The sequence below is a fragment of the Onychostruthus taczanowskii genome, unplaced genomic scaffold, assembly GCF_017590055.1.
Source record: "Onychostruthus taczanowskii isolate IOZ18803 unplaced genomic scaffold, ASM1759005v1 scaffold7, whole genome shotgun sequence".
NCBI classification, from domain to species: Eukaryota; Metazoa; Chordata; class Aves; order Passeriformes; family Passeridae; genus Onychostruthus; species Onychostruthus taczanowskii.
The window spans coordinates 1307433-1332818 of NW_024504786.1; the positions used below are offsets into that span (position 1 = coordinate 1307433).

Consider the following 25386-nt stretch of genomic DNA (forward strand, 5'->3'; position numbering starts at 1 on the left):
GCACCAGGCAGAGCCGTGGCAGTAAATGTACACATTTATATGCATTCACCCACAGATTATTACATTGTTCACAGGGAGGCTGTGGATGAGCCAGGAATATAAAACAATATCAAGTATGATGTATGTGTTGGTGGGAAGAGCACCTTATAAAATGGCATGGGGGTGAAGTGCCCAACAAAAGTCACAGCTGGAATTTATTCATAAATGCACATTTATGAAATTCCAGCCTGTTAAAGCATGTATGAGTCCTGGGAAAGAGGCAGCTTTTTCCCAGACCTCCTGCCCAGGGTCAGAAGAGCAACACTTCCTGAACTACTGAGGGAATGCACGCAGGTGTCTTTAATTCATGTACAAAGAGGATAAATTTTCATGCTTGGAGCGAAAGAAAAATGCCCACATGTAATTTTTATGCAGATGAAAGGGTGTTTTAGCATATTCCCTCCCACACAATCCATCCCAGAGCTCCTTGGCAAAGCCAGGCTCCCCCTCTGTACAAACAAGCCCTTGCTCAATTTCAAAATCCTCTTTTGATGCCCACACAAAGGTATCCTTCAGACTTCCAGCCAGCCTGTGCTCCTTGTGCTTCATCCCTGTCCCTCTTCCAGCAATCCCAAGCCTCTGCACCATCTCCACTCCCTCCTGGCTGGATGAACAAGCTGCCCTCTCCAAGCCTGTGCTGAACCATCCCAAAGCACTTTAGGAAGCTGTGGGAGAAGCAGCTCCCAAGCCCAAGAGGAACAGCTCAAGTTTTCAGCAGACACCCCTAAAATAAGTATTCATTTCCATTAGATTTTCTTTTTTATACATTATTATGGAGAACTCTTGAACTGTTCCAAGAAGAATAGTCAGAGAAAAGGTTTATTCAGCTTCAAAGAGAACTGGGAAAGTTCAGCATGTGCAAAGCAGGCTAAATATGTAAATACATCATGGAATAGGCTAAAATGCAACAAATGTTTTGATGAGAATGGTTCTTACCGTATGAAAACAAGCTTGACCTTTGATGGGGCAGTTTTAATGATTGCAGAGGCATTCTGGTGGCTTCTTCCATACAATATCTGATTGTTTATCTGTTAAAAGAAAATGTTTTCATGTAAGTTGAGGAGTACACCTTGTTCTAATTTATACCACCAAGACTTCCAAGTTTACTGTGGGATAAGGAGATAAGACCCAAAGAAAATGTGGTCTCCAAATCTTGATCTATATAAAACAGGAACCAATGCAGAGCTAATTTACTGTTATTAGTAAACCACAAAGGAGAGATTTTTTTTTTTCCCACAGATCCCTTGAATGGGTTTTAAGGATTATTCCCAGATTTTTGGAAAGCAACTTGATCTGAGGAGAATCATATAGATGTGACAACAGCACAGATGCTTAGATGTTGAGACTCCTGCACTTTGCCTGCAGGCTTTGGCCATTTAGGAGGACTGGCTGCTAAGACTGTGCTGACTCCTCAGCTCTGCTGAAGGAAGCAGGAGTGGGAGTCAGGGGGATGAAGGACAACTGAAGGACGTGATGCTGCATCACTTTGGCTGGGATGGACCCACACCTGAGCACAGCAGCAGGCACCAAGCCCTGTTCTGGGCACAGGGAATGGGAAATGCTGCAGCTGCCAGGGGAAAACAGCCTGGCCACACATGACCCAGGTGGGCAGCAAGGCCATGGCACCTGCCCTGGTCAGCAGTGGGGTGGCCACAGCAGCAGGGCAGTGCCCAAGCCCTGTGCTGGCACTGCTGAGGCACCTCCAGCCCTGGGGTCACTTCTGGAGTCCCCAGCCAAAAAAATAGGACACGGAGGGACTGGAGCTTGTCCAGGGCAGGGAATGGCGCTGGGGAGGGAGCTGGAGCACCAGGAGGGGCTGAGGGAGCTGGGAAGGGGCTCAGCCTGGAGCAAAGGAGGCTCAGGGGGCCCTTGTGGCTCTGCACAGCTCCTGCCAGGAGGGGACAGCCAGGGGGTCGGGCTCTGCTCCAGGGAACAGGGACAGGAGCAGAGGGAACGGCCTCAAGTTACACCAGAGGAGACTTTGATTGATATTTGGGAAAATTTCTTCATGGAAAGCCCTGGCACAGCTGCCCAGGGCAGTCCCCATTCCTGGAGGGATTGAAAAGCCCTGTGGATGTGGCGCTTGGGGATACGGGGCAGTGGTAGCCTTGGAAGTGCTGAGGGAACACTTGGACTCTGTGTCCTAGAGGACTTTTCCAACCTCAACAATCCTATGCTTCAATACTGCATTTTTTTTCCTCCCACTCTAAATTTACAACATAATATTTACATTCACATTTGATATACCAATGCTGCTTAAAACAATAATGACAACAGAGCCCAGGAACAATTCAGTGGTGATTACAGAAGGAATTTTTGTTACTGCAGATGTTTGTATTGGATTCTGGGTCTGTGATCTTAGAAGGATTTTTTTTTTTTTCATTCAAACAAGAAGTAACAGGCCAAGTCTTCCAGCCTGGTGTGATATGGGCTAGTCAGACACATTAGGAATATTCACAAATCTTATTTTCAGTGGGTCAAAACATGATACAAGTTCATCAGTTAAATAAGGACAATGCAAGGACAAGAATAAATGCCCTAACACTTGGTTACTGACTGGGATTGAAGTGCAAAACTTTCACCTACCAAGTCTTTTATTGTACAAAGAGGGACCCAAGCAAGGTCTAAAAGGAAATAATATCATCATTCCCAAAGAGATAATATGGTTCTGTCTGCAGCTGCCGTGGTGCAAAAGGCAGGGTGAGAAGCAACATCCTGGGCCATGCTTCATCAATCAAATATCAATTTAAAAATCCAAAATGAAATGAATGAATGCTCAGCTGCATTCTGGCTTCAAGCTCAACTTGAAATTTTCAGTGAGTTTGTTGACTTAATTTCTCTAAATCTGAGAATAAACTATTCACTGGGAATACAGTATGCTTTACGAATTGTTTGGATTTAGTTAAATTACCATCAATTTTCCTAAACAGCAGACTTCTTAGATTAAAATTTATAGTCTTTACTCTGGCTAAATTAATCCTATTCACTACATGTATCAAATAGTCCAAAATTTAATTAGCTGTGAGCTGGATCTCTAAGTTATAATTATTTAATTACTCCAAAATGAAAACATAATCAAAGCAATATATCTCCACAAGGTTTTGGACTGTCCTACAGAATTATTACACCCAGTATTAATTTTTCTTTTTTTTTTTTTTTAAAGTACACTTTCTTTTGCAAAATAAATTAATGCTCTGTTAGTTGCAGACACCACAGTGATGAGCAAAATACCAAAGCCTACTTAAATAAAACAAAACAGAGAACATCTAGGATTTCAGATGTAACACCACTTTAAATATTTCAAATTAAATAAAGTAACACGTCAGATTAACCAAATAGTACTCTGGGAGTCAAAGCCTATAACTCTGTGCTTTACTTTTTGCATTAGAGATTAGAAAAGAAAAACAAAGCCTGGACTAAGCAAAGGAAATAAACAGATCTAAATCAACCTCAACTCTTCTGGAAATGTCTCTTTCCGTAACTCCTTGGAAAGTCAGCAGAGCTTGGAGAAAGATAAAAACTTGCTGCAGGTATGAGGTCAGGTCAGCCCACAAGTTCAGCCTTTAAAGAAATCACACATTGCTTTATGGCAGATTTAATCACAGATCCCAAATCTCCTGTTGCCTTCACCTACAGAAGTTTTGGTTTACAGTTTCGTGCACTGAAGTAGCAGAAAGCACAAACTCACTGAAATCCGAGCTCTTGGGTTCAGGGGAAAAAATCTCCAGGATTGTTTGCTTCTCAAACTTTAATTTGCAAAAGAGAAACATTAGATATGGATATTAAAAAAAAAAAAACCCAACCCACACTGTTTTTACTACGTGGCAGTAATGGAAATCCATAAAATTAGTATCATCTGATTTTTATGAAAATCAAGTTAAATGATACCCCAAAGCTAGTAAAAATACTGGCTTAGCTTTCTGTAATAATTATTTCTTTATACAATGCACTGGGTTCCTTCTTACCACAGGAATTGTAGCATTTCAAGACACAACCAGACTCTCTGAAACAATGGGGAAAGTTTCAAAGCCTTTTTTTATCAGTCAAATTTTATATACTGAAACCCCATAAAGTACAACGATCTCCCAAAGCTTGAGGGAAAAAACTGGAGAGAAAAACTAATTAGAATGTGAATTTCCCTCACCAAAATTCTTGCTGGGCACATGTTTAAACATGTGCATCATCTAAAGTGATCAACAGAGCATAAAATCTGTAAGGACAGAAAATATCCTGCTCTGAGCTGGCAGCTGATCCCTGTGGCTCCCCACCTGGGGAGTGTGGAGAAAGGACATTGGGAACCACAGATCCCTGAGCCCTCCTGCCCAGCAACCTCCCCCTGCCAGCCTCACCTGCTGCCAGCTTGGAAATCACCACCCAAACCCAGCCTGCCCACAGAGCACACCAAAAAAGGATCTGCATCCCCTTCTGAAAAGGACACTGCAGCAGTTTGTCCAGAGAGACTCCATCTCTGGAGTGTCCCAGGCCAGGCTGGACAGGGCTTGGAGCAGCCTGGGATGGTGGAAGGGGTCCCTGCACAAGGAATGAGATGAACTTTAAGGTCCCTCCCAACCCAAGCCATTCTGTGATTCTGTTCTCAGATTCCACAGCAAATAAACTGAGAATTAAATGCCAGTCCCCCACGTCTTAGAACAGAAATGTCATTGTGAGTTTGGCTGGGGAGCTCATTTACTTGGGCAAAATACTGCTGTATCTATTATATTATTACAGCATAACTTCTATTTATCTAAGCACCTTAAAATAAAATAGCAATAAAAATGCATTTAGCACAAAAGTTCTCTGGCTTTGAGCAATGGCAAAAAATGGCATAAAGAAATAAAATGTAATAATTGTCACCTGGGCAACAGTCCAGAATGGACAACAGGCAAACTTCTACAGTGATTTTTGTCTGAAGAGCCAAAAAAAAAGAGCTTTTACTCTTTCAAGAGGTACTGTGTCCTCACAGAATAAAACACAGAAAGGGCTGGGTGGGAAAGGGCCTTAAAGCTCAGCTCATTCCAGCCATGGGCAGGGAAAACTCCACATCCAAAGGAGCAGTTTCTTTCCAAACCCTGCCCCATCCTCAGCAAGAGAAGGGGAGATGGTAGAACATCCCAACATCAATAATTCAGCATATGAGGGCTCTAACAGCCTGGTTTATTAATGGAACTCAGCTGACTCTCTCCTGGGGAGATGATAATAACAATAATAATAATAATAATGCTAATAATGGTAATGGCAGGGTGGATTGTTCAGTGAGAACATGTTCAGGCCCATGCAGAGCTGGGAGCAGCAGGACTCGAGGCACAGGTACAGCTCCAGGTGACCCTGCTGAGGGCCATGCTGGGCACAAACAGCCCCAGCACTGAGCCCAGCCTAACTAGACACGAAGCAGGGCAGACACCTGCACTAAACCAGCATGAGAGCGAGGCAGGAGCACCACAGATGGCTCCTTTGCTTGGAAAAAGAACAGAAAAGCAGGACTGGTGTCCTGTAAAAAAAATACTTATCTGTGCAGGGACCAAATTCTGACCCAAGCAGTTTCTCCATATGTATAAAAGTAGGATGAAAGGACCTTCTTCCCCCAAAAAGCTGTTTTCTCCAGCCACACAGCCATCCAAAATACATCACTGAAGATGTATTAAAAAATAACGATCACATGAAGGTTTTTTATGTGACCTGCATTTCTCTCAGTGTCAGGCTGTGAAAACAAGCCAGGATGATCATGCCCCCAGAAGGCTACTGTTGTTTGCAGAAGCTAAAAGTGAGCTGGTATTTCATTAATTCAGCAACAAAAGATTTCATGAATAAGGAGCTGAGGCAGCCTGGCAGCATCCCACATCCTTCAGTTGAATCCAATCAAACCCCAGTTCAAAAGAATAATGAACAGGGAGTATCTGTCTGTCTAAATGGCCATCCCATTGAGCTGAACCTCCAGCAAAAGGCACAGGGAATAATCTGCACACCCTGCAGTGGCATCCTCTGCTCTCATGGAGCAGGACTGTCCAAATGGTGCAGCTCAGGACAGCCCAAAAATGCCAGAGGCTTCCCAAGATGCGAATCCCTTCTTTTGCTGAGGCGTTCCAGTACTGAAAAGTGAGCTGTAATTAAAGATGCAGATGCAAATGTACCTTAAACATGCAGTTAGGTGAGAACCAGATGGGAGTTCTGTCATCTCACTGCACATGGCTAATGTAGAACCCAGCCCTTGGTAATGCAGAGTGTTTGCATTTATCCTTTCCTATAAGGAACTGCACTCCTGCCCACTGGTGGCACATCTTAAACTGGATGGCAAGGATAAACAAGGTAGCTACTAAAGTCTCCTTGAATTTTTATTTGAATCTGGGCATTTTTGAGATGGAGGATCTCACTTTCCTTCTACTGAAGGGAAAAAAAAACCCACCCCATTTTATTTCCAACTTAACAGTGAGAGGAATGAGGGCAACACCATCACTTTGGGAAATGCTCCTTATAATGTGGCTCATCCATGCAAACCCAGCCTTGTGATTAATCCCAGATGGTGCCTCTCTCAAGTACTTCACTTCAGATCCTCTGCTCTACCAGGAACTACCTATGATATGCAGAGAACAGTGTCATGAGTTCTTTCAACACACCCAAAACGTAACCATTTTCTTTTTTTTTTTTTTTTTACCATTAGAATTCAGTGTCAGGGACAGAAAAAAACATCACTCTGAAGGAGAAAGCAATTTTCCTACCCTACTCCATTGTGGTCCAGACCTTCATACCTTTTCTCACACTTAAAATGAAATCAACTTCAGATGATGGTGTTTTTATATAACCAAAAAAAAAGAAGATCTTTCTTGTACTATGTGTATTGAAACCCCCTAATTACAGAACTGTTAGACAATGACAAATGCTTGGACAATTCTGACTATTCCCAGGGTACCCCCAGGCAGCCAAACTGCTCTTTCTCAAGTCAAGAAATGTGAAAAAAGAGGTGGTTTTCTGATTGCACAGAGAGCTGCTGAAAGTTCAAAGCATCACCACCCACAGAGAGCAGCAGGTCAGCAAATCCCTGCTCCTCAGTGAGAGCCTCTCTCCAAGGGGAAGATCCCCAGGGATGGATGATTTTTTTAAATGACTGAAGCAAATACCACGTGGAGAATCGCTGCAAAATGTCATTTTGCAACAGCCCAAAAACCAAATGAAGTGAAAGAAAAGCTGTGTTTGCAGGCTGAAGGTGAAGCAAGGAGACTGGAGAAAAAGTGAAGACAAAATACTCCACTTGCTAACGAGCTCTCTTGCCTTGTGGGTGAACTTGTGCCAGACACAACTACAGAAAATAAGTATTTTAAGTTGCAACAGATCAAAACAGATTACAGCATGAAATTTATTTTCAGGACAGGGAATATCCCTGTCATCTGTAAAGACACATATGGCAACATTGAGGGGGTTTTGGCTTTTTTTTTTTAACGAAAAGTGTGAATTTCCCTGTAAAGCACACATGCACTCCAAGGATTGATTTACTGTCCCCTTCCTGCCTTTCAACAGCCCCTCCCCAGGCAGAGCCTGTGAACATGCTGAGAGCACAGACTTTGCTGACAAGACATTGCTTTTCACAGGCCAGTGATTTTCGTTTCACTGCAAACACATTTACCTGCCAAAGGCCAAGTTCTCAGTCGGCATAAATCAGCACAGCTCCTTGCTCAGCCACCTAATTCCACTTCCAGGCTTTATTTAAAGGTTCAAGATGCCTCTCCCTCCCTGCACACGCTAAAGGGATCAATTACCTTGAGGAGCTCATCCCCAAAGTGCATCCAGGGCAGAGTTTTACCTCCAGGAGCTCATTCCTAAAGTGCATCCAGGAAAGAGTTTTACCTTGAGGAACTCATCCCCAAAATGCATCCAGGGCATTACCTCCAGGAGGTCATCCCCAAAGTGCATCCAGGGCAGTTTTACCTCCAGGAGCTCATCCCCTAAAGTGCATCCAGGGAAGAGTTTTACCCAGAGGAGCTCATTCCTGATGTGCATCCAGGGAAGAGTTTTACCTCCAGAAGCTCATCCCCAAAGAGCCTCCAGGGCAGAGTTTTACTTCCAGGAGCTCATTTCCAAGTGCATCCAGGGAAGATTTTTACCTAGAGAGTTCATCCCCAAATTGCATCCAGGGCAGAGTTTTACCTCCAGGAGCTCATCCCCCATCCCCAAAGTGCATTCAGGGATGAGTTCTCCCCAGAGAAGCTCATCCCCAAAGTGCACCCAGGGAAGAGTTTTATCTCAAGGAAGTCATTCCCAAGTGCATCCAGGACAGAGTTTTACCTCAAGAAACTCATTCCCAAGTGCATCCAGGGCAGAGTTTTACCCAGAGGAGTTCACAGAATTCTACCTCCAGGAACCCATCTCCAAAGTGCATCCAGGGAAGAGTTTTATCTCAAGGAAGTCATTCCCAAGTGCAGCCAGGGCAGAGTTTTACCCAGAGGAGTTCATCCCCAAAGAGCATCCAGGGCAGAGTTTTACCCAGAGGAGTTCATCCCCAAAGAGCATCCAGGGCAGAGTCTTACCTAGAGGAACCCATCCCCAAAGAACACCCAGGGCAGAGTCTTACCTAGAGGAACCCATCCCCAAAGAACACCCAGGGCAGAGTTTTCCCCAGAGGAACCCATCCCCAAAGAACACCCAGGGCAGAGTTTTACCTCCAGGAGCTCATCCCCGATGTGCATCCGCCCGTCCCGTCCCGCGGGGCCGTCGGGATTGATCCCAACCACGAAGATGCTCATCCTGGAGCGGTCCTTGTTGCCAGCCAGGCTGAGCCCCAGCCCATTCTTGTCTTTTTCCAGCTCAATAATGTGCAATTCTCCCGGGAGATCTGCATATCTCTGCCTGATTTTTTCTGGGAAGGTCAAAACATAAAGGGAGTTAGAACATAAAGTGAGTTATGTGCAGATGTTCAACAACAGGCACAAATATGCCAGAAATTTATGGCTTCTCAGCAAATAAGTGCTTTTAACAGAGGTCTTTTCAGCACAGATTCTAAAATATCATTTGCTCTGTGTGTATCAGTCACACAGCAAAACGCAGCATCAGCTGTAAATCATGTTTTTTCACATGAAACCCACACTATTTTTAATTATTTGCACAATAGCCTGGTTCCAAACCAAAACTTTTCTGAAAGGAGGGTAAACAAGGAAATTCCAGAGGCACCTTTACCTTACAAAACCTATCAAATTCAGGAAACTCTCATAAAGTTCGAGCTGGTTAATTAACCACTGCGGGAAAGTGAAGCCCTTAATGGCACAAACATTACTGCAAGCTCACATCTCAAGGTAAAACCTTCTGCTTCCTCCTGGTGACTCGGGAATCTTCCCAGCACGCTCTGCTTAACTCCACGGGCTGATTAGGCAGAGCAGATGTCAGGGACAATGCAGATGAGTGATTGCATTTTTAAATGCAGCCTCACCTGATATTAAGGTAGCTATTTGTCTTTCATCTGCATTTCAAGCATTCCTGTGACAGAGCTCAATATATTTACAAAGTTATTGTGAGCACACAGCGTGGCTGGGGATGTTGACAGGTTAATCTGAGTGTCTTTTCACCACTGGCATACAAACATCTATCAGCACTGCTGGGGAGGGCAGTTCTTCCCTGTCTGCTTTCCCCTTGCAAGCCAGTTTAAAGCAGCACCTGCACCCTTCAGCTGGGCCACACGTTTGGGAGAGAAAGTCAAAGTATACCCCTATGGCTGGGTGTCACCTTTAGCACAGAGCCCAAGGTGAGAGGAACTGCTGCATTATGCATGAAAAGGAGAAATAAGGGATATTATATGTTCAACCATATCCCTGAGTCAGCAGCACGAGCTAGATCAATATTAGCTACTACCACCCTCCTGGGGAAGCATATTTTAATAGTGTGATTTAACTGCTGTAGTGAATGTTCCCATGACAACAAGAAAGAGGGAAAAGGGGAAGGTGAGAGGGAGGCAACCAAAAGTGAATAAAAACTGCTGAGAAGAAAGAAGATGAGGTAGAGATGTTCCTTCCACAGCCCCTGTGCTGTCAGGGTGATTCAGCTGAACGTGGGATGTTCCCAGTGGCTCTTCTCTCCAAGGGTCCTTCCTGAGTAATTGTTCCAGCTGCAGCAGCCCCTTGTGCCTTGGCAGAGCCCACTGGGACATGGAGAGCAGCTTCCCATCTCCAGCCCCAGCTGCACCCAAGAGAATTACCCACACTGAGAGCAACCAGCTCTCCCCTCGCTGTATTTACAGGCTGACATTTTCCTGCCACGCTCAAAACCCAAGTGCCTGAGCCCAAAATCCCCAGGGTGTACAGTCAGGGTGAGATGTTATCCCTGGAAAGCTGCTAAGGCCCTAGAGAGCTCTGCACAAAATCAGAGTATCACAAAAAAAAATTTAGAAAGCTCATTTGTTACTATTATATGCCCCCAAAAATTCATGTAGCTGTGTTAAATTAATGGCAACCCATGTAGCTGCATGGCTCTTTAATGTATTTCTTAACTAATGGGGTCAACTTGTAATTAGAGGATGGATTTGGAAATTGTTTTGTCTTCTTAGTAACAGAACAGCAAGACAGGAAGGGTCTCAAAAATGGAGTTTCTGAAAGCAAAGGAGATACAGCCCCACACAGCTACACCTGGTTTGGTCACAGCACTGACGTTTAATTTCTTTGCCCACCAGGCCAAGTCCAGACCTGCAGAGCTCTAGGGCATTTGCTGCCCACCACAATTAGACAGATAACTCATTACAGCACAGCAAGGAGCTGCAGCACACCCCAGAACTGGGCACCAGCAGAAAAGGGTTTTTCTTACTCATGGCGTTTTTGTGGCTAAAACCAAGAACTGGAGCTGGAGGGATGCTGTCCATCACCTTCTGCACAGCTCCCTGCACTGCTTGCTGAACATGGGTAACACATCTCACTGCTGCTTGCCAGGAGCAAGGAACATGTCTAAAGCATCACTTGAACAACTCACAGTCGGGTGCACAGACAGGAGCTGAAGGAGCAGGACACACACACACACACACAAACGTTTAAATGCAGTGCAGATGAAGATGCACATCTTCAGAGACTGCTTCAAAACTCATTCCTGGCTTGTCAGTAGAATTCCCCAGCACAAGCAGCCCTGTGACACTGAAACACACATTGCTCCAGCCTCTGCCTGCAGACAGAGTGCCTCTGTGACTAAGTCTGTAATTCCACGGTGCTTCCTCCCCAAAATGAGTTTTCTCACATGGGAGAAATGTTGGCAGTCCAGAAGCACATGTGTATTCATTTCTGAGCTGGGCTGGAACTAAAAGTGAGCTTTAGTCCTTCAAAAATCAGTAGTTAGAGCAATTGCCTGGGATGGGACAAAGCCCCACTAAAATTCCTGTGTTGGGCCAGGTCTGGAAACCTGGTGATTGAACCCCAGCTCTGTGCTCCAGCTGTGCCAAAATGCCCCACTGTGGGAACAAATCTTGGGGTAAAGAAAAAATTCATCTGGGCAAAAAGCAGAGACCAACTCCAGGCCTGGTTGCTTTATTTGTTAAGGGGCGGGGTTGCTTTATTTTGTTTTTTTTTTTTAAAGTGTCTTCCCCGTTGCGTTACTTGTTGGAAGAAACCCTTACTTACAACAGAAGGAAGCCCCTGTGTGGACTCAGCCCTTGATTCTAAATTATCACATTCATTTCCAAAGCAACTATTCCGTGGTTGGAGATGGCTGAGGTGACTAAGAGGTAAAACAGAAGGAGGGAGGCTGGAGGATGCTCCGAGCCAGCCCCATTTCCACCCTGGCAGGAGGCACTGCTGTCCTGGAGAAGGGACAAGTAGAGACACCCCTGCTTTTAAAACCAACCCTCTCCTAGCACAGGCTGCCTCCTCCCTGGCCAGCAGAAGGTTCTGGCTCTCCCCAGTCCCTTGGAAGGGCTGTCCTGGCCAGGCAATAAATGACAACAAATTCCCAGTGGTGCTGCCTCGCTCATCCGATCTGCATACAAACATCCTCTGGGCATCCAGCTGACTTCCTACAGCACAGTCATGGTAGGCTCAGCTTGCCTCTCAATAATGATTTCACAAAAATAATTTTAAACAAGTATTTACTGCTTAAACAAACCTGCATCTAAGGCATCTTCCCTTCAATGCCTTTTTCAGCTGTTTTCTCTCCCCTCCAGCTGGTATCAGTTTTCAGCTGGCTGCCTAGGGTTGGGGAGCCAGTTAGCATCTGCTTTTGCAAAGAATTCCATTATCTGCCTTCATTACCAGATACTTTACACGAGGCAATTGTAATTCTGTTGTCGCTGCATCACACATGGGACTCGGTGTCTCTTGTTTTGGCACTGCTCGGGGCTGTTTCCACATTCGGTGACAATATGCCCATCACAACTTCTGCAAACACATCTCACCAAGGATATTTCACCAGCTAATACTGCAGCCAGCTCCTCTTAAAAAACACCACACAGATGCAGCAAGAGCCAAAAGCACGAGTAAACGCTTTAGTGATCACTCCTGCAATGATATTTCCCTGTTATATTAGCAGGCAATTACATTTCAAAGGGAAGCCCTGGAAATGGAAGACAACTGCTCCCAAACAATCCACTATTATGCTGCTGCATATGTTTCCCTGCCTCAGCCACTATTCCTATTATATTAAACAGAGAGATAAAAGAAATAAATGGGGACAATATGGTCAGGATATTGGAGTTTGCACGATCTAGTACTGCAACAAACACAATTTATCTGCAACGCCAGACCCAGCCACCACTTCTCAGGAAGGATCTTTAAATGACAGATATATAAAAGCACTTGCAAAGGGCTGAAGAGCATGTTTCCCAAACCTGCTGAAACTTCCAGGTAAATGAGCTGAAAGGGAAGAGGTGTTGCTTTGGAAAACCGTGTCTCTGCGTGATGCAAATGAGAGTCCATCCAGAAAAGGTAAAAAGAGGAAAGAAAAGGCTCTGGGTGACTCAGCAAGGTGATCTGGTTTAGTACCAAATGCTCAATATTAAATATGTCAAGGCACAACTTAAAGAAAAGGGGAAAAAGACCACAAAGAGAGACAACAGCTGATATCTGAATACAGAAGGTGATGCTGGGGATTTTCCATCCCTCTTGTGTCACCCCAGATCTCTGTTAGCAGCATATGCTGGCTTTTGGAGATGCCATTTATCAGCCTGCGCTGGTCCTAATGCCTTTATCTCCCATTTTTACCCCACAGCACAAAACCTGGTTCCAGCCCTGGCCCTCCCCAGCACAGCTCAGGCAGTGCTGCAGCAGCACTGCTCCTCACTGGGCACTGACAGACATCAGCATGCAGGCAGCATCCCCTGCACACAGCCAGCCCTGCATATCAAGCAACCAATTCCCTTCCTGATTTCACTACAAACATTAAAAAAAATTAATGTAGGAAGTCCCTTGAAAGCTAACCCTAGAGCTGTGAGGGCAGCCCGTCTAATTTACTGATTACAATTTACAAGAACCTAAATAAGCATATTGAAGGGACCATAATTGAACAAATGGGGTTTAGAATTCTCCCACTACTAACAATATAATAAGCTTATTGTTTTAATCTTCCCACTAGCCCTCTATTCAGCTCCAAGGAGGCAGACAGTTCTTCAAACCTTATCTCAAAAGTGATGCACTCATCTGTTTTCATAAGCTTTCACGAAAAAATAAGAGTATTTCTGTAATGCTTTTCTAAATTCCATAAATCATCGCAATTCTTCCCTCAGTGATCAGCAAGCAAAAGAAAAATAGGGCAGTTGTACTCAAAAATCTAAATGGAAGGGCCAGAGATGCTGTTCTCAGCAGTCCCCCTCCCTCAGGTGATGAGAGGTACATCCTTGTGAGTGCTGTTGTCTCCAAACCCGGGGGGCAGAGAGAGCTCCCCACCTGGCCCAGAGACTCAGCATCCCCTCCAATCTCCCCGTGACATCCCTTTGGCAGCACTTTGCTCCATCTACACCATTTGGAAATCATTTCCCAAACCTGAAGTGATGATTTGCAGACAAAAACAAAACTCGGCGTTCCTATTTTCCCTTTGGCAGACTTCAAGTAATTCTCCCAGTCAAGAAAAAGAGCTCCATGGCCCCTTCTTCCCCAGAATACTGCCAGCCAGAACACTCTAACATTACTTTAAATCCATTGAGGGAGAGAGCATGCACCAGGTGCCACAAACAGCCCAGGTGTGGGCTGCACACCCTGACAAATATGACAAATACAGCTCACCCAATACAGACCTCAAGTGCAAAGCAAGCAGGCATTAAACTCTCCTGAGACAATATTCTTACCCTCAGCTGAAGGTTCCCTCTTTTCCTCTTGTTTTGTGTGAAGGATCTGGGCTCTTATTTGGGATCTCCAAGTTTCTTCTCGCTGCTCCCTCCAGCTCAGGCTCCAGTTGTGTTTTGCTCCTCTCATTCTCAGCTCACAGAAGGAAACTTTCCTTCTCTCCTTAAATCCCACCTGTCTCTCACATCACTTTTTACAGCAGAAAGTGGAAGTGTCTGCTGGTGCTTGTTAACCCATCCAGGAAGAAGGGGATAATGAGAGCCTCCACAATCTGATTCAAGTACCATTTCAGCCTTTAGAAACTGTTAACCATTAATTACTTCTTCCTATAATCAAGGGAACCATCACATCCCCAAAGACAACAGCAGGGAGAAGAAAAGTGACTGAAAACCAGGGAAACTGTGGTCCATAATACCACAGAGCATCTCCACTGCTTGCACCATTTCACACCAACATTCTGCACAAACTGAGTTTTTACCAAGAATTTTTTTTCCTTATTCAGGCCCAAAGCTTCATTCTGAGGCTGCACAACATTTAAGTCCTCTGAGGAAGAGATATTGTATGTTTTCCTTTTTTTAATTGGATGAGAAGGCCATGATGAGTCTATTCACACCCATGTTTATCTTTTAAAAGGCGATTTAGTGGAAGTGTGCTAAATAGAGCATCCCATGCTAATAATTGGTGATTATAAGGGAATCTGCCTTCCCCTGCACACAATCCTTCCACTCATTTGCCTTTCCAATGATGCATGAACCCCCAAGAAAGCACTTGGTTTCCTCAGAAGTGACCTCCTCTGGGTGCTGTGCTGTGACAATCACTGGAGCTGAGCTGGGAGTGCTCCTGCTCCAGCTGCTGCTCCCGAGGTCCTGCAGGCTCTGCAGCAAAGCACTGGCAGCTCTGGGACTCTGGGTGCTTCCTCCAGACAGGAGACACCCTCCTGGAGCATCACACTGCCACTGCTTGATTAAACACAACCAAACAGCAACAAAACTTTGGATAAAATCCATTGTGAGGATACAAACGGTGATGTGTAAAAATAAATCACGTCGTGGTTATGCCTGGGCCATGAAATGCCAGATGAAGGCATTTTTGGAGTAATGAAATCCTTAAAATGTGAGGTAGGCTGCAATGACAGGTGCAGTAGATGCCTTTTTTAAAGAGAAAAATCCCAGAGAAACACTCTAATGTAAATATCCCAGTGCATTTTTGGCACTGTGCAGCTCAAGTCACTCAAAGCCAACACCCTGCACTCTCCAGAGCTCCCCAGCTCGGGAGCATCCTGGAGATAAGGCTCAGTTATCTCTGCTCCCCAAGAAAACAGCCCTGCTGCTGCCTCCCACAGCTCTCAGGGAAGGCTGGGTGTGAGAACAGGGCAGGAACATCAGGAAAGACTGCAAAGTCCCAGGGAAACTCCAGCTGTGCAACAGGGATCCTTAAGGATCCAACTGCTTTAAGGACCCCTTTCACACCTCAGTTTTTGGAGAATATCTCCCAACTGGGGCAGAAATGTCTTTCCTAACCTCCTCTCACAGAACCACAGGATCCCAGGAGGTGGGAGGGACCCACAAGGCTCATCCAGCTCCTGGCAGGATCACATTTTCTGCCCTGTTCCTGCTCACTTTGCCCTGGTAGGATCTATGACCTGTTCCCTGCACTTGGATTTGAGAGCTGCTCCTTCATTTGATGTGCCTGAATATTGGGAATTCTAATCCATTGCCTTCTCCACTTGATCTCAATGCAAACAAATGAATATTGTGAACGTTTAAATTCTTCCTGCTCTGACAGGAACAATGTAAGCTGATCCTGATAATCTCTAATAACGATGTTCCCACAAAGCAATGGGCAGAGCCATTATCTTGGAATCTTTCTGCATGGAGTCTAATTAAAGAGAACTATGTCAAACTCTTGTCAGAAACTGAGGGTTTGTTACCTAATGAAGACTTTTAGGGGACCAATGGTAAGTAACTTCAAGAGGCAGCACAGACAACACCTCCCAGAAGTCGAGGTGAGGAGACATTTCTCGCTTAGTGATTCATTTCTTTCCCTTAATTTAAGAACCTGCAGTAAGAGCCTGAACTTCCTCCCTCTAGAGCGGGACTAGAGAAATTTGGATTTAATAATCAAGACTTTTTGAGCAGCAAACCCAGCCTGTGCTGATGAGTCCAAAGATTTACACAACATCCTTCAAGGAAGGTCTCCAGGGGAACCGCCAGGCGCTGTGAAATGTAGGAAAGAACTCCAACAATGTAAAACTTCACATAAAACCAGGACAGCAGTACTAACAAGCCATAAAAATAGACTAGGGAGCTGGTTGTGTAAGAGCAGGTGAAGAGGAGGAAATGACACTGGGCACTGGGATAAGAGGTGGTGGAGAGTCCCAACCTCGCTCTGCAGAGCCCTGAGACACAACAAAGCCACGTCACAGGGACTTGACAATGACTATATGAAACTTTTGGATTAAAAACCCCCACCCCAGAAGTCTTACATTTGCTGGCACAGCAGTTTTTAAATGTGCTGTAATAGTGATTAAACAGACTAAAGCTGGATGAATCACTGGGACTGTAAAGCCCAGGAAAATGCCCACCGAGCCAGGCTGGGAATTACAGAGAGAGCCTCAACAGCAAGAAGCCCCACAGAAGATTGATCATGACCAGCTACTTCAGCTGTGAATTAATTCAATGGCAACCTTAATGATAAATTTTAATCCTCTTCTCTATTTTTAGGTTTTAGTTGTTTTGCTGAAGATTGATTGTAACTGTCAAGCTAGGTACTACAAAAATAGATTTACTTGCACCAAAATATTGTATCAACATTGCACGTTCCTTTTTTAGGTCTACTATGGAGATCTAAGTATTTTAAGCACATATAGAAGCTATATAGACATTTAAGGAAATATAAAATTTATGATACATTTGGTTAATTAATTAATCATGTCAGATATTTTGAAGAGCTTTCTTTCTATACTTTATATTTTTCCTAACAACGTATACTGTTTGCATTTGGAGAGACATGAGAATGTAATTAAAATACAAACAACAGCTTCGTAATAAAAACCCTGCACACAAACACACCAATTAAAATTAATACAAGAAAAAATGCCCTTACTGCCACGTTTTCCTTGAAAACTGGGATATTTAACAGCAGCATTGTTATTCTCCTGGCAGATAATGGCGGGTCTGTGGTGATCAAACCTGTTTTTAATAGCCTCATTTCCACTTTGCCAAGGGTTCTGTCTCTGGGTTTCACACACAGCTCGTTGTGCAGTGACCTCAGAGGAGGCTCTGCCACCCCACAAACACTTCCACAATTCTCCAGCTGACAACTCTCAGCTTCACACTCCCAGCTTTTATTCGCAGTCCAGCAAAGAAAAATATCCTCTCTCAGCCCCTAACAAGTTGCTCAGGTTTGATAAGCTGTTTCCATTCCCTCTGAAGGGGTTGTGGAGAGAAAAGCTCTTTGTTTCAGGCTGTTGGGGAAAAAGGCAAAAGCTGGATTTTTACTACGGTCAGTGCTGGGTCCAGATTCCTCTCAATTCTCTGGGTGCACACATACTTTAAATGAAAAAAGCTATTCAGGAAAATTATGCTAATGGGTCAGAGTATGCTCAGATCTCCATGCAGATTGCCTTTTAAAACTTCCAGTGCGTGTTAAAAGCAGAAAATGTTTGATTTATATGAAATGAAAAGCCAATTTAAATTAAAAAGCAGCTAAATATTAAAAAGCCTCATACCTAGCTTTTAGAGGACATGAGGCGACAGTAAGTTCATTTATGGAAAAGACCTGACCAGCCCCACAATGCTGCTCAGACAGTTTATCTCCTCATTTTTTTTTCAAATTTAGGCAGTATTTATTATATCAGTATTATTATTATTACTATTATTATTGTTTCTATTTTATATTATTATTTTAATATATTTTTATCAGTATTATTATTTATCAGTATTTTGTTAGGTTCATACTCTGCTCTGTCTTCCATCAAACTAACTGCAGCTCCTCAAACACTTACAAACTACCTGACCACTTTTGAGTTTTGAGCTATCAAACTGTACTTGAGTCACCAGGCTCTGTTTAGGTACAAACCTGAGTTTCCCAATGTCACAACCTGCCTCTGATTGCTGAGGTAAAATGAAACATGAGTGAAAAATGACTGCGACACCTGGCACTGCTGCAGATTTCTGCACCTTGGAACAAAACAAATGCACCCCTCCAATTCCACTGTGAGGCCTCTTCTGCTCATAAACACACAACAATCATTCTTTTTTGCTAGGTATTTCCATTTATTCAGATGTCACGACCCAATTTATGGTGTCTGCTGTGCTAATCACAGCCCAGCACTCTGATTTTAGATCCTGTTTTAGCTCAGGAGAAGTGGAGATGAAGGAGAAGGTCCTTCCTCCCTCCTCTGTCCAAGTCAGCTCTCATGCCAGACTCCTCCAAATCCATTCCTCCTTTCCTGGAGAAGGTTTTCATTAGAGAGGATGACAAAGTGAACACTTCTCATGTAGATAAACTCCTAAAATACAAACTTCCAGGATGAAAACACACTGCTGGGCTATGGCTGTTATTCCAAAAGAGAAAGGCACCAACTAAATAAAGAATTCATTCAAAGGTCTCTTCCTAAAATGAGACAGCAAGAGTTTTAGGAAGAATTTTCAACTGTCTCACGTGACATAAATTGAAAATCAGTGGGTGCCCAGTGCTAATGAGAACACAGATCTTTTACCAGTGTTAGTCAAGCAGCAACCTCTGCATTTACAGCTGCCAAATTCCTGTTCCATCAGGTGGGGAAGGGGAACCCCAACAGAGGAAGGGCTAACAATTCCTCTCCACACAAATCCCCCACTGAGTAATCCTGTGAGATCATGAAGCAGTTGCATGCTCTCCCTAAATAAGCCATAAACCTTATTTAATCAGCTGTCCTGAGAGTCTACTGGAGAAGTTAATCAGGTTTGTGCTGCACTTATGACATCATAACACTTGATAGATTTGATTAAATAAAACAATATTTTGTATTGGAAATTCTATACTGATTATTTTTAAGCTCTCCAAAGGACACAGCCTGGCAGACCTGTTTTCTCTTCCACAAAAGAGTAAATTAAAAGTTCCAGGGTCAGACACCTTTCCTTCAAATAAGAGGTGCTAAGCAAGGCATTCATTTTTCTTCAGGAGAAAAATTGTATCATAAAGAAGTGAACAGAGTATTTGAAGAGATGATTTCTTTTTTTTTTTAGTACCAAAATATGTTATCAGACAACAAATAGCATCTCTTCTAATGTATTTAACAAAATAAAGACATTAATGCATTAAGCTTTGGGCATTTTTGAAATGAAACAAATTATAATCAGGAAATTGATGATGTATGTGAGCAGAGACTTGCAATATGTCAAGCACTCTCTCTTCTTCCTTCTGGCAGAAGAAATCCATCTCCAAGGATTAATCCAGGAGGAAGAGCTAAATGGATAAACTTTACTATATTAAATACTCACTTTTTCCACTCTGACTGGAGGAGCAAATCAACTAAGAGAAAGTTAAAAAATAAACACCTGAGGGAAAAGTAAGAGTGGGGTATGGTAATTTTTACTGCAATTCTTTTGGCTTGATATTAAATTGATTTTTTCCCCCCCTCTCTCTTATGGAATTTAGCCATCAAATAAGATGATTCTTATGCATCCATGACTTACTCCTCAGTAATAAACACTGTCTTTAGGGTAAGCTGGAGCTCTATGGATCCTACTTTCTATTTTATTTTATTTTTAAATTTACACGGCCACCTGACCTCTGGGAACTGTGGCGTGGAGCTCCACAGGTCTCAAGACACTTCGTGTCTCTTATGACAGATGGCCAAGCAAGACATCCAACAGATGGCAACCCACCAGAGAGATGCCAGGTCCTCCCAATGGCAGTCCAGGGGTCATGCTCCAGTGTTTATTAATTATATTTTAGTCTCTTAGTAGAAATGAAGCTTAGGTCTAACAGGGTAGCTAATTTTGTTCTGTTTTTCTACAGTAACAGCATATGCAACCATCCCCCATGCAATCCAAGCTCCTGCCCCCAAACCTGTGGACTGGCAGCAAATCTCATGGTGGAGCAGGGATCCCAAAGGTGCTGTAAAAATTTCATGAAAATAGGCAGGAGAGAAACCTGACAAATATCCTGACTGGGGGAAAGGCTTCGGTGTGAGCTCACACTTTAATAAAGCCAGAGAATTCTCCCAAGGGAAGGCCTCAGGAAGGCTCCAGCCACAGGAAAAGCTCAAAGTGGAGCTCACACCTTCCTCCACACTCAAGCCAGGTGAATTTCCCACAGAAATCTGTAGGAATCCCATTTCATCCAATTTCAATCCAATTTTCAATGCAGTACTCATTGAAGCCCTCACAACTTTCCCCATCCCCGTGCCCCTGTGCAAGGCCTGACCATCCCCATCCCCATCTCCCCATCATCCCTCCTGCACAGCCAAATCCTTCAGGCCTCAAAGGGCCCTGCTGAGCTCCCCATTCCTCACAAAATCCCTTCCCACCTCTTTCCCAGCCCTCACTCACAAGCTGCCCGTGCTCATCCTTGCACAGAGCTCTTTTGGCTCCCTCATCCACCACATGACACCTCAGGTTTTGGGTTTTCCATTTTCAGACTCTGAGCTGCTTTAGTGTGTGGGTCTGGGTTCACATGAGGGGATGGTGAGCTCTGTGCACAGAGCAGGGAGACAAAACAATTCCTGCTCCAGCTGGGCACCAAGGACAAATGATCCAAATCTCAGCCCAGGAGCACAAACCCCGTGGGCTGCAGAGAGAAAAACAAGCAGGATGGGAGTGCAGGGGCTGAGCTGGAATTGGACACTGAACTGCAATGTGCACATGGAGCAGAGCTGATCCCAGGGAGAGACCCCGGGAGCGCTCGTGCATTTTGGGACCATTTGGGTTCATCTTGAGATTTGGATCATTTGTCCTTGGTGCCCAGCTGGAGCAGGAATTGTTTTGTCTCCCTGCTCTGTGCACAGAGCTCACCATCCCCTCATGTGAAGCCCAGACCCACACACTAAAGCAGCTCAGAATCTGAAAATATAAAAGCTAAAACCTGAGGCATCACTTCCACTATCCCAGGCTGCTCCAAGCCCTGTCCAACCTGGCCATGGACACTTCCAGGGATCCAGGGGCAACCTCAGATTATAACATTTCCTCCAGAAACTTTTTGGGGAAGCAGGGAGAGGGAAGCACAAGCCACAGTCTCCAAGCACTGATGGAGACAACAGACATGCACATAATCACACTGATTATAAAAGGCTCATTATTGCTTCTGGGGCAGCAGAAAGAACCACCTGCCCTTCAGCCAGCTGCCACATCTCCCCTAAAGCCAATATGGCAAAAGTGTTCTGAATTTGGTGATAAAAGCGAGATGCTCATCTGATGCAGCCAGCACACACACACACAAATGTATCTGCATATAGATTTCCTTCCTAATGTCTTTAGCTTGCAATCAGTTTTCAATACACACGTGGCCATTACAAGGCATAAAGCAAATTTTCACTGGTCTGTCACAGTGTACTGTAGCCAGCACACCTAGAGATAAATACTCTGGATTGCTCCTTAAATGCCACCTACCCTGATAAAGAGCAATTACACACCTGCTCAAAGTGATGACACGACAGGGAATAAGGGAGAATCAAGTCTTCAGACTGAGAAGCGAAAAATTATTTCAACTTTCTCCTGACAGTTCAAGAAGTGATTCTGGACAGCTGCCTCAATTGCTGCAATACAGTGCAAAACTAAGTAATGTCTGTAAAGAATAAAATTATTGTCATTTAGCATTTTTTATATTTCCCTTCTGTTAGAGCCTTACTTCCACTAGGTATTGGGAGAGCTACTGCTTAAACTGAGCAGATCATTTTGTTACAGAGCTATTATGCAAATAATCTGCTCTGTATTCTAACTAGAAGCAATGCTGTGCTAGTCTGGGCAAGACATGAGGCACTGTGGAGTTTTCTTTTTAATTTTTTTTTCCTCTGTGCAGTGGAGCAACATCATTTACGGTGGTAATGATGAAAGATATCTTCCCATCTAAAAATCAAGTTATTAGTCAAGAATATAAACACATAACCACCTTTTACGAGCCGGTGTCTGCCTTTCATTTACGTATTTAAATATTTACATCCTTTTAACATATTTTTGGTTGCAAGTCATTGCAGTGATATTAAAGAGTACTTTGGTGAGAGCAGTACATAAAGACCTACTTGGATCATCCTCTCTTAGCAAGTTTGTGCCTGTGTTTACAGATTTACACCACAGACATTATCTTCTATCTGAAATTACTTATCTGTAGCACCGGAGCGAGATCAAAGATCCCAAACAACATCAGCCACCTGCACCAAGCCTCAGACAATGTAATAACCTTCTAACATCAAATCAGGGTATTTCATGCCCAGCACCTCAGTGCTATTCTCTGGGTACCTGGCTGGTGTTGGAAGAAAAGATCTTACCTAAGAACAAATGCAATCTCAGGCAATATTTAAAGATTAGATTATCCTTCATTGCAAATAGCTCATTTGTTTACTATCACATTGCTTTATTCTTGCTTTGCCTCCTTCAGCCACGAAAATGCTGAATATTCAGTTTAGATTCCCAGCAGCTTTTTATTTTAGTCTAAAAACATTTACCTAACACATTCTTAACAAGCAAAGTGAAGAAAATTCAGCCATCTGTCTCTGCATTACAATAACAGTTATGGAAGAGTAGATTATTCTATACAGCAAGAAATTTAATGCTACAAATTCTTATACTTTAAGCACTGTGTGCTCCAGTCAGTTTTGTATACAAGAATGTTAAGCACTGGCACACACAGAGGCAATGATTTATAAGCAAACACAAGAGAAAATATTTTAAAGATGTTAAATGCATTCAATATTCCAATCATGCTATATGTTCATGCTTCAAACTGAAGGAAGGGAAAAAAAAAAGATCTCTGCTATTATTTTCTTTCTCCAGCACTTCACTAGTTCTAAAATATCACTAAAAATGCTTAAAAAATGACTTGCTGGAAACAAACACGACACAGAGACAGACGTGAATCCTTACCTGGGAAACCCCCTTGTACCATTGCTGTACCAGCATGTACTCAGGAAATCTGCATTCCTGACAAACATTCAGGGCTGTAAGCAGCTCAAATCCTCATCACACACAGGCTCAGAGCTTGTCTTTCTTCTGACGACCTTGGGCCTATTTTGCTGAGATTTTTCTCTCCTTAAGGGCAAACCGTCTGTCTGTTTCTATTACGAGATGCCATCAATTATATTAATTTCGGGCTGCCCACAAGCTCCCAGTCACATCTGCCAGCAGAGGAGAGCTGCCTGTGGAAGCACGCAGGGAGCAGCAGATCCCTGGATTCCCACATCTGACCCACGGATGCTCCCAGCTGCTGTTTGTGCTCTGCCAGCATCCGAATGACATCTCCATCCCCAAACACCAGTCACCCCCAGCGTGGCTGTGTGGCTGGCAGCTGCAGGTGCCTTCCTGCTTAATGACCCACTGCATGGCAAAGGAGCAGTTAATAATCTTATTTATCTGAGCATCCTTCTTCCTGCGAGCTACAGGGGTTAAAAATTAATTTCTCTCCCACAAACGGCTTCATTAAATCCGCTGTTCTCCGACGCTGCAGTTTCCCAACACTGATATGTGCTCGTGGCACAGGGTTTGCTTGTTTTGTTTTGGGTTTTTTTTTAATGTCAGAAAACAAAACCAGTCTGTCATTATAAGCATAAAAAGGCTCAAACTTCATCATAACTTGTGTTTTGTTGAAACCCCAAACAAGCAATATTAGTTTTGCTGCAATGAATGCTGAACTGAAACGCTGAAAAGACTCAAAATCCTTCATTTAGTAATTAAAAAAAAAGCAAAGATAAAATCTCTCTCTGAATTTATAAACATACTTAGTTATTTTGGGAAGTCCTACTAATTCTCTTTTCCAAAAGCTACATTTAAAACAACTCAGAATACTCAGTTATTTCGTTAATATCATTAATTTGTTCGTTTTTAAAGTTCATTGTCCTTCCTTTAGAATATGTCTCACAGCACACACACAGCCATCTGTTCAGTGCATTATGTCAAGCACACAGTAAAAAACCACAAGAAGTCCCAGCTGCAATTTTACTATTACTTCATCAAAAATGTAATTTCCTCTTGCAATACTTCATCAGATGATAACTGTGCGTGTGACTCACAAAGAGAGTGAAGAAACCAGCCCAACAACAAAACCCCAAAGGAACCCACAGCCTCAAAGTGCAGTGCCAGCACCTCCCTCACCCATCCCAGTGTGGCAGGGCAGCTCTGTGGCTCTGCCCAGCACGTTCTGGATCTGATCTTAGGGCTGCTTACAAACCCCACGTATTTGAGCTAATTATGGGTCAGAACAAGAATGGGAAAAGAAGATTAGCAGCACAGAGTCACATTAAATAGAGATTAACACAGAGCTGAAAAATGAAAGTCTATGCTCTGTCTGTCTAATCCTGCCTCTTGCCTGATCTAAGGAAATCCATTGTATTAAACACACTTGGTACTACATTTAAGAACATTAAATCTTGCACAATTACTACTTTTGCAGTGTTTTATTTTTGTAAAGCTTGAAGCTTTTTTCCAAGCTACATCTTCCCCTGTGAGCATCATCTCTGTTTGCTGTTGATTGCAGTGACATCTATTGGAGAGGCAGTGCCTGGCTGCACCAGCTGCCTCCACTGGAGATCAACACTTTCAGCTGATCCCCCCCAAAATGAAAAGTACAAGTTAGGATTGCTTTTCCTCTGTTTCAGCACAGCTTTGCACACACCAGACTCCAAACAGTGAGATGCCCGGGAATTATGAGTGGGTTGGCTTTTATTTAGTCATCTGTTAATAATCCTGGCATTTTCCCAAAATGCTGATCCTCATGTTGCCATCCTTGCCCACAGCACAGACACTTCGAGAGATCCTGCTCCTGCCAACCCCATCAACCTGGCCATACCTTCCTCAGAGTCTCAGCTGAAATAGATTCCTTTTTTCCCATCTTTTATTTTTCTGCTCTCACTGATCACAGACGTCACTGGCACCTGGATGCTGCCAAAATCCTCAGATGTGTTAAGAGCTGCCCAATCCCAACC

General features: G+C 43.7%; 1 protein-coding gene across 1 annotated transcript in view; it reads right to left on the reverse strand.

Moving 5' to 3' along the window:
* Positions 1–25386, reverse strand: part of PATJ (PATJ crumbs cell polarity complex component) — a 132115-nt gene that overhangs the window by 45705 nt on the left and 61024 nt on the right. The window contains 2 exon segments of the mRNA XM_041421570.1: positions 976–1067; positions 8688–8884. Of these exon segments, the coding sequence (XP_041277504.1) occupies positions 976–1067; positions 8688–8884 (289 nt within the window).